General features: G+C 38.9%; 1 protein-coding gene across 1 annotated transcript in view; it reads right to left on the bottom strand.

Annotated features, from left to right (window-relative positions):
- Positions 1-3,651, bottom strand: part of LEO1 (LEO1 homolog, Paf1/RNA polymerase II complex component) — a 49,831-nt gene extending 46,180 nt beyond the window's left edge. The window contains exon 1 of the mRNA XM_060095299.1: positions 3,564-3,651. Coding sequence (XP_059951282.1) covers positions 3,564-3,621 — 58 coding nt within the window. The 5' untranslated portion in view covers positions 3,622-3,651. The remainder of the gene's footprint in view (positions 1-3,563) is intronic.
- Between the last annotated feature and the right edge of the window lie 14,407 nt (positions 3,652-18,058).

Here is an 18,058-nt window from a genome sequence, read left to right as displayed (position 1 = left end):
AGAAATCACAAGGGAAATTAGAAAATATTTTGACATGAATGAAAATGATAACAAAGCCTACCAATACTTAAGGGATGCAGGGAAAGCAGTGCTAAAAAGGAAATTTGTAGGGCTTCCCTGGTGGCACAATGGTTAAGAATCCACATGCCGATGCAGGGGACACGGGTTCGATCCCTGGTCCGGGAAGATCCCACATGCTGCGGAGCAACTAAGCCCATGTGTCACAACTACTAAGGCTGTGCTCTAGAGCCCGCAAGCCACAACTACTGAAGCCACGCACCTAGAGCCCATGCTCCGCAACAAGAGAAGCCACCGCAATGAGAAGCCCGTGCACCGCAACGAAGAGTAGCCCCCGCCCGCCGCAACTAAAGAAAGCCTGCGCGCAGCAACGAAGATCCAACGCAGCCATAAATAAATAAAAAAACAACTAAATTAATTTTAAAAAAAGGGAAATTTGTAGCTGTAAACACATATATTAAAAAACAAAACAAAACTCAAACTGATAATCTAAACTTTCACTTTAAGGAACTAGAAAAAGAAAACTATACCCAAAGCAAGCAGAAGGAAAAAATAATAATAAAGATTAGAGCAGAAATAAATAAAATAAAGAACGGAAAAAATAATAGAATCAATGAAACCAAAAGTTCATTCTTTAAAAACTTAAGATTGACACACCTTTAGCTAGGCTGACCAAGGGGAAAAAACCCTCAAGTTACTAAAATCAGGAATGGAAATGGGGATTTTACTACTAATTTTTCAGAAAATAAGACTAAAAGAGAACACTATAAACAACTGTATACCAACAAGTTAGATAATTTAGATGAAATGGATTAATTCCTAGAAATACACAATCTACCAAAACTGACTCAAGATGAAACAAAATCTGAATAGACCTATAACAAGTAGAGTTTGAATCAGTAATCAAAAAGTTTCCAACAAAGAAAAGCCAAGACAAGATGGCTTCACTGGTGAATCCTATCAAACATTTAGAGAAGAATTAATACCTATCCTTCTCAAACTCTTCCAAAAACTTGAGTAAAGGGAACACTTCCTAACACATTCTAAGCCAACATTACCCCAATACCAAAGCCAGATGAAAAATCACAAAAAAAGGAAAACCACAGACCAATATCCCTCATAAATATGTATGCAAAAATAGTATCAAAATACTAGCAAACCAAATCCAACAACATATTAAAAGGATATACACCATGACCAAGTGGAATTTACCCTAGGAATACAAGACTGATTCAACATCTAAAAATCAAAATGAAACACAATATTAATAAAGGAAAAAATTTTGATCATCGTAATTGATGCAGAAGAGACATTTGACAAGATTCAACACCCTTTCATGATAAAACTATTCAACAAACTAGGAATCGAAGGTAATTATCTCAACGTAATAAAGGGCATCTACAAAAACCCACAGCTAACATCATATGTAGTGGTAAAGAAACAGATGCTTTTTCCCAAAGATTAGGAAAAAGACAAAGATGTCCACTCTCACCCTTCTATTCAACATTATACAGAAAGTTCTAGCTAGGGTAATTAATCAAGAAAAAGAAACAAAAGGCATCCAAATTGGAGAGGAAGAAGTAAAACCATCTCTACTCACAGATGACATGATCTTATATGTAGAAAATTCTAAAGAATACACACACACCCCAAACAACTATTAGAGCAAATATATTACACAGGGTTGCAGGATACAAAATTAGCAAACAAAAATCAGCTGTATTTCTACACACTAGCAATGAACAATCCAAAGATGAAATTAAGAAAACAATTCCACTTGCAACAGTATCCAAAATGAAATACTTAGGAATAAATTTAACCTAGGAAGTGCAGGACTTATACAATAAAAACTACAAAACATTGTTGAAAGAAATTAAAGAAGACCTGGCACATTTATACATGAAAGAAACACACTGGGCCTAGGTAGGAATTCTGCCCACCGTTATACCAAGAAATCTGTCAAGTGTAGTTATTTTCTGCATCTGTCTTAGCCCAGGGAAATAATTAAATATGATGATATAACAGGAGTTAACCTTGCCACATCCATCCTAACTTCACGACCAACAGCAACCTTCAAGGACAGATTTGGAAGTAAATCCTAGAGAGTTCTATAATTTAATGGTAAGAGAGAAGAATGCAGCAGTAGACTTACAAGAAGGTAAAACCTGAAGCCCAGAGAAGCAACCATCTCCATACATCACTTCCCCATACCCTGAGTTTGCAATGGGAAAGCACTGCAGGGTACCCCTACTATTGCTTCTACCCATCCAATTATTTATCAAGTATGCATTAAGCACTGACGTAAGCTGAGGGCGGGAGGGGGGGAGATGATCTTTTCATCATTATATCCCCTACATCTAGCAAAGTAGCTGAAACATGACAGGAGATCTATAAATGCTGAATGAACAACTTCATGGAAGTGAGTCACGGGAGGGTTCACATGGTTCTGTGCCTTGAAGGGTGAACGGGATACGGACAAGTACAGATGAAGGGGAAAGGAAAACATCAGCAAAGTGAGTGGAACAAGAATTATTATACTGGGCTCTATACTTCCAGGCATCCTGACTAGAAAGAACATTCTGGATGTCCATCCTGGTAAAGCCCTCACACTAGACTTCCACCTGGTGCTAAAAAGTATGAATAAACTGAAGCTGGAGAAAGAAAAAAACAACCACGATAATGCACTATGCTAAGGAAAAAAGTAGATACTACATTACTTTGAGCCCGGGGACTCGCAAGAATTCTGAACTTGGTCTTGGGCCCCTTCTGACTTCAAATATCTCCTATTCATATTTCAAACTCAAATATCCATTCTTTGTGCCAGAAAGACTTCCTTGCACCATAAACATACACTCACTAATTCATTTCAGCATCAAATCCTTCATCCCTTCTCTCCAAACACAGACCTCCTATGCTCCCCAATCTAATACCACCGACTCAAGAAATTCTAGAGTTTCTGCACAGGCTCTCGGAGGACACATTATCTTCTGCGTCTAACGCCTACATGCAGCCCTACCTCGGTATCCTTCCCAATCTCCTCACCCAGACATCTCAAACTCCCCAACAAGCCACGCTCTGGTTTCATTCAAGAGGGCATTCTGAGCCCCTCTGCAAATTCGCCCAGCCCATCCCCATGTTCGCGAACACCTAATTTCCATTCATTCACAAGAGCCCTTACTCCGCGCTGGCCTGTGCAAGGCAGGAGAGAGCAGCAGGACTCCAAGGTTCCTCCTCCGGCTGCGCTGACTCGCCCGGCCTCCACCCCTGCCCCGCGCCCCCTTCGCTCCACACGCTACCAGGCACGGCTTGCTCCATGGACACCAAGAACCTCGAGATACACACTCTGCGTCTGTCACTTCATTCCCGCCCTCCGGGGGGAGGCTGGCCCCGCCGGGAGTGCAGGGGGAGCTGAGGCAGGAGTGAAGGAAGAGCCACCACTCGCCCGCGGCGCCGGAGCGCTCGCAGACCCGGAACTGGACCACTGTCGAGCTCCCACCGCAGAAGCCCCTCCACGCTCGCCTCCACCCAAGCCCAGCCGACCCCACCTTTACGCTCAGCATCGCTGTCGGCGTCGCTCCCGAAAAGGTCCTCCATATCCGCCATTGCCGCGCACGTCAGCTGTCTTCACCGGGGGCGGCCCCGCCTCTGTCTTTACGGCACGTAACCATCGAAACGCGACAGTGTCGCAAAGATTCGCTAAAAGTCGGCTTTTCAGCTACACAGTATAGCGTGCGCAGTGAACCTGCACTTGTCGGCTCTCTTACGTCAGCAACCCTGACCTTTCGTCAATATCTGTTCTTATTCGCGAGGATTCTCATCGGGGTACACCCGGTCTGGGTGTCAGTGGAGCGGGCCGCAGTTGGGGGCTCCCCAGAGGGCCTGGGACCGTGTTAAACCTGCCAGGAGTCAGGCCTGAAGTCCTTTTTTTTTTTTTTTTAAATTACCAGGTGACTAATATTTAATGATACATCAACTTCACATTTAATCAGAATTCGTACTTCTATTTCCTACTTCATCAGAAATTGTATATTTTATTTTTTTATTTTTTATTTTTTTGCTTTATAACAAATTTAATCAGTTATACATATACATATGTTCCCATATCCCCTCCTTTTTGCGTCTCCCTCCCACCCTCCCTATCCCACCCCTCCAGGCAGTCACAAAGCACGGAGCTGATCTCCCTGTGCTATGCGGCTGCTTCCCACTAGCTATCTACCTTATGTTTGGTAATCTATATATGTCCATGCCGCTCTTTCACTTTGTCACAGCTTACCCTTCCCCCTCCCCATATCCTCAAGTCCATTCTCTAGTACGTCTGTGACTTTATTCCTGTCTTACCCCTATGTTCTTCATGACATTTTTTTTTCTTAAATTCCATATATATGTGTCAGCATACAGTATTTGTCTTTCTCTTTCTGACTTACTTCACTCTGTATGACAGACTCTAGGTCCATCCACCTCATTACAAATAGCTCAATTTCATTTCTTTTTATGGCTGAGTAATATTCCATTGTATATATGTGCCACATCTTCTTTACCCATTCATCCGATGATGGACACTTAGGTTGTTTCCATCTCCGGGCTATTGTAAATAGGGCTGCTATGAACATTTTGGTACATGTCTCTTTTTGAATTATGGTTTTCTCAGGGTATATGCCCAGTAGTGGGATTGCTGGCTTATATGGTAGTTCTATTTGTAGTTTTTTAAGGAACCTCCATACTGTTCTCCATAGAGGCTGTACCAATTCACATTCCCACCAGCAGTGCAAGAGTGTTCCCTTTTTTCCACACCCTCTCCAGCATTTATTGTTTCTAGATTTTTTGATGATGGCCATTCTGACTGGTGTGAGATGATATCTCATTGTAGTTTTGATTTGCATTTCTCTAATGAGTAAAGATGTTGAGCATCCTTTCATGTGTTTGTTGGCAGTCTGTATATCTTCTGTGGAGAAATGTCTATTTAGGTCTTCTGCCCATTTTTGGATTGGGTTGTTTGTTTTTTTGTTATTGAGCTGCATGAGCTGCTTATAAATTTTAGAGATTAATCCTTTGTCAGTTGCTTCATTTGCAAATATTTTCTCCCATTCTGAGGGTTGTCTTTTGGTCTTGTTTATGGTTTCCTTTGCTGTGCAAAAGCTTTGAAGTTTCATTAGGTCCCATTTGTTTAGTTTTGTTTTTATTTCCATTTCTCTAGGAGGTGGGTCAAAAAGGATCTTGCTGTGATTTATGTCATAGAGTGTTCTGCCTATGTTTTCCTCTAAGAGTTTGATAGTGTCTGGCCTTACATTTAGGTCTTTAATCCATTTTGAGCTTATTTTTGTGTATGGTGTTAGGGAGTGATCTAATCTCATACTTTTACATGTCCCTATCCAGTTTTCCCAGCACCACTTATTGAAGAGACTGTCCTTTCTCCACTGTACATTCCTGCCTCCTTTATCAAAGATAAGGTGACCATATGTCCGTGGGTTTATCTCTGGGCTTTCTATCCTGTTCCATTGATCTATCTTTCTGTTTTTGTGCCAGTACCATACTGTCTTGATTACTGTAGCTTTGTAGGCCTGAAGTTTCGTATTGATTCCTTTGTTTCGTATTGATCAGGGGTTCTCAAATTGTTGCAAACTCCAAAGTGCTTTTGTTTCTGTGGGTTATATCTATTGCTATTTACTGTAATAGTAATTAAGGCAGAAATTTTTTTTAAGGCAGAAATTTTTAAAACTCGCTTAAAAATAATAAACAGGTTAACATAAATAGCATTTAAAAATTTTAACCAACTGTATTTTTCTAAAACAAAACCAAAAAAAAAAAGTAAAGAGTGGAGGGGCTTCCCTGGTGGCGCAGTGGTTGAGCGTCCACCTGCAGATGCAGGGGACACGGGTTCGTGCCCCAGTTCGGGAAGATCCCCCATGCCGCCCGTGAGCCATGGCCGTTGAGCTTGCGCGTCCGGAGCCTGTGCTCCACAACAGGAGAGGCCACAACAGTGAGAGGCCCGTGTAAAGCAAAAAAAAAAAAAAAAAAAAATTGAAGAGTGGGATTGTTTTAGTTTTGAAAATATCTTTAGGGTCTGTCTCGAATGAAAACAGCTGAATTCTCATACCTGCTTCTACATTCAATCTTTTGAGAAAGGTTTTGGTTGAAGCTTATGAAGAAAATCAGACCTAACACACGTATGTATGTGATTGGGAAAGGGAGGGCCTCTCGTACACCCAAAAGGGCCTTCTTCGGTCCACTCTTTAACAACCGCAGCTTTAGAGCAGTGTATCTCAAACATCAAAATTGTCCCATCCTAACCCGGTATACACTTTTATGTATAAAATTGAAATAATTCACAAAACAATACTGATTACTAAGATGCAGTCTGAGATTTCCTATTCTCTTTTATTCTATTTCAGCTTGTTTTTAATGCTGGCAGGTGGTGCATCCACTAAATTGGTGATTTACTAATGGATTGCAGCTTGCAGCTAGAGAAACACTATTCAGAGGGTTCCATTGGCTTGTTTATTTTTTCGGGAAAAAGTTTAATTTTGCTAGGAAATGTGGCTATACTTGTACCTTATAAAATCTGACAGTAATAGAATTTTCATAATAGGTCAGTGCTAGATAGACCCTCTTCTTTATAGAAGCTCAAAGAAATGAAGTGACTTGCACATGTTAAACAACTAGGTCATTTTTAGGAAGCTTAAATTTTTAGTTGTCAAAAATGTACATCCTGGGGCTTCCCTGGTGGCACAGTGGTTAAGAATCCGCCTGCCAATGCAGAGGACACAGGTTCGAGCCCTGGTCTGGGAAGATCCCACATGCCTCGGAGCAACTAAGCCCGTGCGCCACAACTACTGAGCCTGCACTCTACAGCCTGCGAGCCACAACTACTGAAGCCTGTGCACCTAGAGCCTGTGCTCCACAACAAGAGAAGCCACTGCAGTGAGAAGCCCGCACACCGCAACAAAGAGTAGCCCCCACTCACCTCAACTAGAGAAAGCCCGCGCAGCAACAAAGACCCAATGCAGTCAAAAATAAATAAAATAAATAAAAAATTTTTAAAAATGTACATCCTGCGTTAAGATCTTACCTGATTAGCCCAACATGAGAGTTGGTTGGTTTGTTTGTTTTCAATATGAGGGTTTTGATCTTGGACAAGCAACAGTAGATTTTTAGTTTGGAGGTTATGAGATATATTTTTGTTGCAAATAGGAGTGACTGACAGGGTTCGAATGGATAAGAAGTGGGACTGAGTATGTTATCCTAGAGCTATTGTGTATAAAGTGGATGATGTAAGAGTAGGTAGATGGGATCATGTTAAAACAATTAATGTGTTTATCCCATATGAATAGTGCAAAACAAATAACTTCTGGTTCTTTGTTTTTGTTTTTGCTATACTTTGTGCTGACCACTGCTCTTCAAGTTGTCTTTCTTCAGACAGGATATAATACATTCAATTAGATTTCAGCTAAATCAATCACAATCATTTTCTGGTACTGCTTGCTTGAGGTTACACCCAGATCACTATCATTGATGTTTAGAGTGTTAAAATCACCTTTTCATTTACTACCAGAGATGGAGAAGTTTATCCTATTGGGTTTGTGTTCTACTAATTTAACTTTGGGTATTAAGATAATCTCTTGCTTTGCTCTCAGGGATGGAGAATTTCATCTGTTATGTGTGTAACTGGATAAAACATCCCCAGGGTAGCTTTATCATTTTTCCCAGTTTTTGAGAGTTTGTCTTTTTCCAATGTTCTGCCTTCATAAGATCCTCAAAATAGTGATCAATACCCCCAGTCAAAGAACAAAGATTCAACTAGGTTGATTAACACAATAGAATATAACATGACACAATTAGTGTACAAACACTTTTATAAGGTAACTAAATATCTTTAAATTTTCTGAAATCTATGCTTACACCAAGTTTTAAAACAGGAATATATGTTTTAAAAATTTGTATAACATCTTAAAGACTTAGAGGAAAAACAACAGCTTGATTAAACAATACATTAACTGCAAATTCACTCCATTTATGGTAAACTGCTACTCCATGGGAGGATCATGTGGCTTATTTCTGAGTACTTTGTGGAAGGAGCTAGCTTTTAGAAGGGGCAGATTGATCTGAACTAAAGAGAAGGAGAAGTCCCGAGGTCTTTCTCTAGAGCAGTAAGTGAAAAACGGGGCAGCTCATTTCTTGGAAGATGCAGAGCATTCACTTATCATCTGCCTTAACTGAGTCCCTGCAGTGGGTGCTATAGGGATATAAAAATAATAGCAAACATGATTTTTTTCATATATACAGAAGAGCCTGGGGGAAATGAAACAAATCTCTAAAACATCTGAAGAATTAAAGTTTTAGAAATAAATTATAAACTATATTCATGTGCTGAAGAATAGGAAACAGAAAATGATTAATATCCCTGGAAGTTAGTCAAGAAAGGTTTCTTAGTACTATGTTCTGAATGTTTGTGTCCCCCAAAGTTCATGTTGAAATCCTAATGCTCAAGTGATGGTATTAGGAGGTGGGGCCTTTAGGAGGTGATTAGGTAATTTAAAAAGGATTAGTAGTCTTATTTTTAAAAGACCCCACAGAACTCTTCAGCCCTTTCTTACCATGTGAGGACACAGTGAGAAGTCTCTGGCTATGAACCAGGAAGAGGGCTCTCACCAGAATGCAATCATGTTGGCTATTTGATCTTGGAACCTCTCAGCCTCTAGAACTGTGAGAAATAAATTTCTGTTATTTATAAGCTACCCAGTCTTGGTATTTTGTTATTAATAGTGAGAATAGACTAAGACAGACAGAATGATTCAAGCTAGAATAATGAAGTAATGGGAGGAAACCCAGTTATCGACATAAAATTGAGCGGAACTTAAAATTCAACCAAGCAAGACTTCAGTTCGTTTATCAAATCTATTCCTTGATTCACATGAAGTTCCAGAACACTGGGGATAAAGAGGTTGTTCTAAACACTTGTAAAGAGAAAAATCAGCTGACATATAAAGGATCTGGAATTAAAATGACATTCCACAATTCTGAAAGTTATAAAACAATGGAGAATTGCTTATGAAATCCTGAAGGAAAATAATCCATTCTAGAATGTTATTCTCCCCAAGCTATCATTTAGTACTAGGGAAGAATAATGAGATTCAGTGGAAGCCAGCCTGTATGTAAGCACTCCAACAGTCCTGAGGCTGCCATGCTGTGAAGAAGCCCAACTAGCCCATGCAGACAAACTACATAGAGATGTATAACCAGCCCTCAGCTTCTGTAGACCTCCTGCAGTTCCAGCTCCAGTCTGCAGGCCACCAGTGCCCAGCTGAGCCTTTCCTGCATTCCTATCTCACAGAAACCAGGAGATAATAAATAAGTGTTGTGGAAGAGTGCCACTAAGTTTTGAGGTGGTTTGTTACACAGCAATAGCAATTGGAAGAGTTATTCAAAAATTGTACAATTGATGAATGTGGTCCACCAAAAAAGAAGGACTAAACCAAGGAATAGAAAAGGTTTAGAGGCAGGAAACCCAAGATTGGCCACAGGCAAAAGGAATTACAGAGATGATAGTTAGGTCTGCAGGCCTAGAGGGATGCTGGTCCAGATTGGAACAAGAGGACAGAAGTCTCCGTGAGAGAACAGACTGAGATGGAAACAAAACTAAGAGAATACCTGATACATTCACTCATCCGATAAGGATTTAAGTGCCTTCTCTGTGCCAGAAGCTATTCTAAGCACTGGAGATACAACAGAGAACAAAATAGGCCAAGTGTCTGTTCTCAGAAGATTGCATTTTGGTGGAAGATGAGACAAGAAAAGACAGAAATATACATCTCACAATACAATTTCAGCTGTTTTTCAAAATGATAGCACGGCCTTTTGCCAATCTTTTTCTTTTCACTATCATTAATCTAACTCACTTTTATAAGATTCAAATGTCAACTCCAAAGCACTAGTGAATAACTGTTCCCTACGCAAATGAGAGTTTGGACAGGCAAGTATGAGCTTGGAAAATGTCCCAGTATACTTCCTATGAAAATTGGCACTTGTGTTGAGAAAAAAGAACAAGAAAGATAATGAGTCAGTAATTATTTCTTAAGACTGAAGCTAAGGTTGTCCTTTTGAAACCTTTTCTCTTGAATTAGGGTTAGGTTTAGGCACTGGCTTCCTTGAATAGGTAGGATTTAGGTTCCTCCCGGAAGTTTAAGGGTTACCAGGAAGCCGTGTCCTTAGAAGACCTAAGCCGCAGACCAGATGAGATCAGTGCCGGAACATCAGCTACTGGGGGAAGGAATTAGAAGGAACAAAGAAAGGAGGACACAAGTGGGGGAGGGGGCATTGTGGATGTGGATGTTAGTACAGGCCGCTGAATAAGTAAAGTGATCTGTAGCAAGGATACCAAAGAAACTGAAAATGAGAAGGATGAGGAAGGAGAGAAAAGAAGGAAAAATATATTAATGAGACAAAGGGAAAGGAGGAATCATCTACAAGAGAAGAGCATGAAAAAAAACATTTTTTAAAAAAGAACATAATAAAATACTACTAAAGGCAGGGGGGAATATTGAAACGAAAATGGGAAAACACTCCAACAATATAACCAAAGAAACAGAGAAAAAAGGAGATTTACAGGCTCCCGTGCCAACCAATATTTTTACAAATCAGAAGGAATCACTAAAACAGATTCGGCAAACAAAACACAAAAGATAACTGAACATTTCACTTTACAGTAAAACTGCTCCTTACATCTCTTCACTAGATTTCCTTACTCAACTGGTTGTTTTAGCACCAAGTGAAAACAACATAAATGCAGGGATATCATCTCACCATAGGGTGGGAACCCTACATGCAGGCAGTTTCTGGCCCTCAGTTTATTTCATCTAATCCAGAGAAGGATTACCAAAAGGAGATACACTGCATTTCATGCTTGCAATTGCAAAAGAGCATTATGGTGTTAAACCCCTTAACAGTAATATGGCAAAAGGCCACAAGGTGGTGATGGTATACCCTGAAGAGACCTCCTTCTGCAAAATGAGACACACACACCCACATATACCCTCACCAATTTTTCCCTAACAAAAAATTGACTTGGGGTGTGAAGGAGAGATTTGAAAAACACTAACTTTAGATAGTAATCAAAACACTTCTTATAAAAATATTTAGAAATATTTATCCATTTGTTTTCTCTTTTTTCCCAATTAAAAAAAAAGCAGTACTTTTAAGATTGGCAAACATTAAGGAAATATTTTTCAGCTATAGGCACTCTGATTTTTATGTATCTACTGATAAAGTGATACATTTAAATAAAGTAACTGTTACCTTCTGGGAAAATTTAGATTTTTTTCTTGGGTTTCATAATATGAAATTTCCCTAAAGAGTCCAGTGAAGATTTCATTTCTTTGACTGCAATTTATTTCCTTACTCATTAAGGAAATGACAGGTAGGGTTAATCCCATACCTTAAATGGGTGCGACTATGTAAGGTTAATAATGATTCATATAGGGACTTCCTTAGTGGCGCAGTGGTTGGGAATCTGCCTGCCAGTGCAGGGGACACGGGTTTGAGCCCTGGTCTGGGAAGATCCCACATGCCGCAGAGCAGCTAAGCCCATGCACCACAACTACTGAGCCTGCACTCTAGAGATCCCGAGCCACAACTACTGAGCCCGCGTGCCACAACTACTGTAACCCGTGTGCCTAGAACCTGTGCTCCACAACAAAAGAAGCCACCACGATGAGAGGCCTGTGCACCACAACAAAGAGTAGCGCCCGCCGCAGCTAGAGAAAGCCCTGAAGACCCAAAGCAGCCAAAAGCTAATTAATTAATTAATTTTAAAAAATGATTCATATATATGTATGGATACATTTAACTTTCCAACATGCAAACACACATGTATATGTTATACTTTTTATCTGCTACTTAACACAGAAACAAAATTTGGATGGGGGAATAGGGTAGAATCCTGAGCCTAAAATTCCAAAGAAGTAATAAATGGAAAATAGCCTAAAGGTTATTTAAGAGTCATAAGACTTTATTTCCAAAAACAATATTAGTCATTAGAAAAAAATATTTTTTCTATTTAGCATCAAGTAAATTCTTTAAAAAAAAAAAACTTAAGTACTAAATACTGACCTGAAGCTAATAATATGTACAAAAATGTCATAAAAATATTCTTACCTTTGACTCTGTAGTTCTTCCATATCAAAGAATTTATCTTAGGAAAATAAGAGATTCACCTGAAGATTTTCAAGGGTGTTTGTTATAACACTGTTTATAGAAATGAGAAATACTGTAAACAACATAGTAAGAAACTGATCAAATAAATTATCAGACATTTATAAACTGAAATACTATGCAATCATTTAAATTATGTTTTTCAGGGCATTGTCATACACCAGTGAAGGGAGTATAAAAATAAGAAACCGTTTAAAGGGACTTTGGTATCATCTATCTAAATTGTGGAATACTCTTTGATTCAACATCTCCTGCCTAGAAATTTATCCCAAGAAAATAATTTGACAAATATGCAGATATATATGGACAAAATATTCACTGAAACTTTGTTTATAATAGCCAGAAGTTGGAACCAATCAAAACACCCATCAATGGAGAATTGTTCAAATAAGTTATAATGCAGTCACAGAGTGAAGTGCTAAGTAGCAAGGATTAGGTAGATGAATGTGTTTTGAAGTAGAGGGGAATAATATATTGTTGGATTGCCAAAGCCAATGAGAAAATTGGATGTTTTCTACAGTATGGAGGTGCCTCAAAAAAAATTAAAATAAAACTACCATATGATCCAGCAATTCCACTTCTGGGTGTGTATCTGAAGGAAGTGAAATCACTATCTCAAAGAGATATCTGTACCCCCATATTCACTGCAACAGTATTTACAATAGCCAAGACATGGAACAACCTAAGTGTTCATCAATGGATGAATGGATAAAGAAAATGTGGAAAAATGCACAATGGAATATTATTTAGTTATAAAAAAAGAAGCAAATCCTGCTATAGACAACTTGGATGAAACTTGAGGGCATTATGCAAGTGAGATAAGACAGACAGAGAAAGATAAATACTGTGTGATCTTCCTTATATGTGGAATCTAAAAAAACCCTGAACTCATAGAGAGTAGACTGATGGTTGCCAGGGTTGGGGGTGAGGGGACACAGCAAGGAGAGAGTGGTTGAGAATGGTCAAAAGTACAAAATTCCACTTGTTAAGTCCTGAGTATGTAATGTACCCCATGGTGATCACAGTTAACAATACCATATTGTATATTTCAAAACTGCAAACAGAGTAAATCTTAAGTGTGCTTACCATACATACACACACACACACGCACACACACAAATTGTAACTATTTGAGGTGATGGATGTGTTAACTAATATTACTGTGGTAGTCATTTTGAAATATACACATGTACTAAATTACTGCTTTATACAGTTTAAACTTACATGTTATATATCAATTATATATCAATAAAGCTGGGGGAAAAAGAAAATTGGATGTTTTCTATGTTTATGTAAATAAATATTTAAATATACAGAAAATGACTAGGAGGATACAGCATAGTGATGTTCTGGTAAAAGTTTAACAACCAGTTTTCCAGGGGGGAAAAAAATCGTTGATAGGTGGTGTTTGCTGATCTTCACAGCGTTAAGTACTCTGCCGTGGCTGATTTCAAGCTCTTGATGTATGCACACAATTAGCTTAATGAGCCAGTGTGAGCAGACTCCAGCACATCTCTATACCCCTCGGAGGTAAGATTATGAGAAGACTTTCATGTTCTACCTTACTTACTTCTGTGTTTGTTTGCATTTTTTACAACAAAATTGCACCACTGTTGTAATCCACAAAAAAAGTGAATAAAAATGCCAATTTGACAAAACAAAGATTTTTAAAAGAATATTTAAAGACATGGGAGGATGCTTATGACACATTGCCAAGTAAAAATTGTATGTTTCAAAGAAGTATCCTGTATTATTATCTCAATTTCATTTACGTGCATTCCTTTGCACAGGAAAATGTCTGAAAGAAAATACGCCAAAATGTACATGGTGGTTATAGCTGAGTGATGGGGTTCTGGGTGATTTTATTCTTTGTTTTACTTTTCAATATTTTCCATGTTTTCTACAAATGCTTTTATAATTATATAATGCTTTCATAATCACAAAAGACATCATTATGTATAAAATACATAACCCTGCTGTCACTGCTTAGAAAGCAATTTCTTCCCTTTGGGATTGCTATTACTACAGTCAGAGCATGTGACTAACTTAAAATGTGGATAAATGGAATCTTTCATCTTTTTCCCTCTCTCAAAGCTAAAAGGAGCAGTTAGTTTTTATTTATGTGGCCCAAGATCTGGAAATATATATATATATATATATATATATATATATATATATATATCTCCTAACTCTTAACAGAAAAATTTCCCAATCTCTTACTTTGTCAATTACTGCCATAGCCATTACCCTAATTTTTTTTGCTCACATTATTATAACAGCCATTAGCTTCTCTCTCTCTCTCACTCTCTCTCTCTCTCTCTGTTTCCATTTCTCCCCTAAGTCCAGTCCATACTGTAATTAGAACAGATTAGGGAGATCTACATGCATGTTGCCGAAAGATTAATCATCTTACAATATGATTTTCCTTTTCATTTTGCTCAAAAGTCTTTAATGGCAGGTGGCAAAAGAATATTTACAGCATGATCCCATTTCTGTAATAATTATATAAGATTACCATATGTACAGAAAAAAATCTGGAAGAATATATGTCAAGTTGATAGCAAAGCTTTTCTCCAGGAGTAGTGGAATTATAGGGATATGTTTACATTCTAATTTTTATATCACTGAAATGTTTTAAGAAAAGCCTAGATTACTTTCATACTGCAAAAAGAAATAACAGTGGGGATGCAATTCTTGATGAATTACCACTGCCCAGAGGATGAAATCTAAACTCCTCTCCTTTTGTCCAAATGCCGGCCTTCAAAATCCACCTATTCAATAAAACCCACCCAATTTACTCCATACCCCTCACAGGTTACTCACTTTTCTGAATTTCTACAGCACTTCCTGTCTTTGGTATTTATCTTTGCACTTTAGCACACATTGGGTCATAACATTATGTAAATTGTTTCTTAATTAATTTACAGATACTTGAGGGTGGAGTTTATGTTTATTCTTTATGTCCCCCCATAGTCTCTAAACAATGTTAGAGGCACAGTGGATGGTCCCTAAATGTTTATTAAATTGTTTTGAAACCCAACATCTAAGTAATTGAAAAGGGTATGAAAAGTTGTTTTCTTAGGGACACCCACAGGAAAAAATCTGTCAGGAAGAAAAGAAAGAACAAAATGGGATATATACATACATATAGGCTAAAGAAGGGGAGCAGTAAAAAGAAAATATAGAAACATTTGAGATATAGGATACTGTATTCGTTTCCTGTAACTGCTGTAACAAATTACCACACAGCCTGATGGCTTAAAACAACAGAAATTTATTCTTTCACATTCCTGGAGGCCAGAAGTTCACCAGTTTCACTGGGTTGAATAAAGATGCCAGCAGGGCTGTGCTCCCTCCAGAGACAGTAGGACAACCTGTTTCTTGCCTCTTGCAGCTTCTAGTGGCCGCTGGCACCTCTTGGTTTGTGGCCACATCACTCCAGTCTCTGCCTCCATAGTCATATTGCCTTCTCTCCTACGTGTCACATCTCCTGTTATCCTATTCTAAGGATGCATGAAATTGCATTTAGGTCCCACTCAGATAATCCAGAATAATCTCCCCATTTTAAAATCCTCAATCATACCTGCAAAGTTTTGGAATTTTTTGGTTGTTTGTTTGCCATACAAGGTAATATCCACAGAGTCCGGGGATTAGGACATGGACATTTTTGGGGAGCCATAACTCAGCCTACCACAGATACCTGTCAGAAGGAGTTCTCTTACTAAGCAGGAAAGCTCTTCATGGTCCCCAACCCTTCTTTCTCTACTCAGTTCTTCCAATTTCAAGGCATGACATAGAGAGAGAAGCTTAAAATTCATTAAACTTCCAACTCTAAAAACTTGGTACAATAGCTATCAGGCCACTAGGGATAAACAGGTCTAAAAGCAGTAAGAACTTGCAGGAGAAGAACACTAAAAGTCCGTATTTTTGGCTTCTGAACACAACAAGCTTAGAAGTGACGGCCCAGTGAAGTCAAGCACTCTAAGACTAATTTGGTGAAATCATTCATTGCACATCTACAGTATGCTATCATCACCTACAAAAGAAGGTTACAAAAGACTTGGAAGACACCTCCAAGTCAAAGAGTTTACAATCTAATGATTGCCCTTGCAATAAACAGTTAAATGGAGAAAAAAATATGACAAAGCAGCCTAGATTTTTGATACTGCCCTACTTTGGAGCAGATTATGAGAATCCAGGCTAAGACCAACACAAAAGAAGCAGGTCGGTCTCCTACTGTAGCTACATAATTCCTGTGGGGAGTGAGGAATTGGGGCTATCTCTCTGCAGGTGAAAATATGATTTTATTCACTATGCAAAGTAATGCATATGTTCTAGGACAATGTCAGTATTTAATAATTTTGGGCTTCCCTGGTGGCGCAGTGGTTGGGAGTCCACCTGCCGATGCAGGGGACACGGGTTCGTGTCCCGGTCTGGGAGGATCCCACATGCTGCGGAGCGGCTGGGCCCGTGAGCCATGGCCGCTGAGCCTGCGCGTCTGGAGCCTGTGCTCCGCGGCGGGAGAGGCCACAACAGTGAGAGGCCCGCGTACCACAAAAAAAAATAATAATAATAATTAATTAATAATTTCAAAAGTCAAAATGGTGTACCATTTGGGCAGGATAAAAATATAGGCTTGCATAGGCAAATATGAATTTGCTTTGAGATTAGATTGTACCTCTTGGTATACTAATACAACCTATTGCATCATATTGGAAAAAAGATAAACACATTAACTTTCTTGTCCTTTGGATGGTAAAACTAAACATCATTCTCTTCTATGAGGGAAAAAATTTAGGTCTCATGCCAGAAACTACTAGGGAGTTTAATTGTTTTGAAGAGTATACTATGTAAAAAGAAAAATTAATATAAAGTATAGAAACCTTGATTATGTTTCAATTCAACAAACATGTGTAGTCTCTACTATGTGCAAGGCCTCCAGGGAGAAAATAAATGAAAAAGAATGGTACCTGTACCTAAGCAACAAGTTTCCCGTCTCCCAGCAATGATAATATGTCAGAACAGGATCTATGTCATAAATACATACAAAGTTCTATTGGGGTCCAGAGTTGGGGATATTTACAAAGACTTTGGTAGGAGGTAGCATATGAAGTGCACTTTGCAGGATGTAGGGCTTTGACCTTTGGAGAAGCAATGAGAGGACAGACCAGGTAGAAGCACCAGCATGAATAAAGGCTCACACGTAGAACAGCCTGGGGCATATTTGAAGAAGAGCGAATAATCCATTCTTATTGGGATCTGGAGATACCTTTGAAGTATCTTCCTATGGGAAAAAGTCTAGGAGAAATTTAGAGGCAACTGAGGTTCTATTTAAACTGACCTAGCAAGATTAACTGTTTTGATAGGGAGAGAAAAAAAAAGGAAACAGGGAAAAGAAATTGGAAGTATTAAAGCAAGATACCCTTTTTCTAAATATGCACAACCATATCTATATTATCCCGAAAGCCCCACTGAAAAGAATGGTGAGCAACCTGTCGTGTGTTGACCTGTGTGAGCCATCTTGTTCTGGTAGAGGAGATGGTGGCCATCACAGATAAGGAATGGGCTGAGCAGGCAGCTTTGGCTCTTTTGGCACACGTGAATTTAATAGACAGGACGTCAGAAATAAATCTAGTCAGAAAAAAGAAAAAGGAAAAAAGATAAATCTAGCCCCAAGCCAAAATGGAAGTGAATATCAGAAAAATGATTCTATTAAAAATGAACTTCAGGGAATTCCCTGGTGGTCCAGTGGTCAGGACTCCATGCGTTCACTGCTGAGGGCACAGTTCAATCTCCGGTTGGGGAACTAAGATCCCACAAGCCACGCGGCATGGCC

This window comes from Mesoplodon densirostris, chromosome 4, assembly GCF_025265405.1.
Source record: "Mesoplodon densirostris isolate mMesDen1 chromosome 4, mMesDen1 primary haplotype, whole genome shotgun sequence".
Lineage (NCBI taxonomy): Eukaryota > Metazoa > Chordata > Mammalia > Artiodactyla > Ziphiidae > Mesoplodon > Mesoplodon densirostris.
The sequence above is the reverse complement of the archived record's forward strand: the minus strand, read 5'-3'. Positions and strand labels throughout refer to the sequence as shown.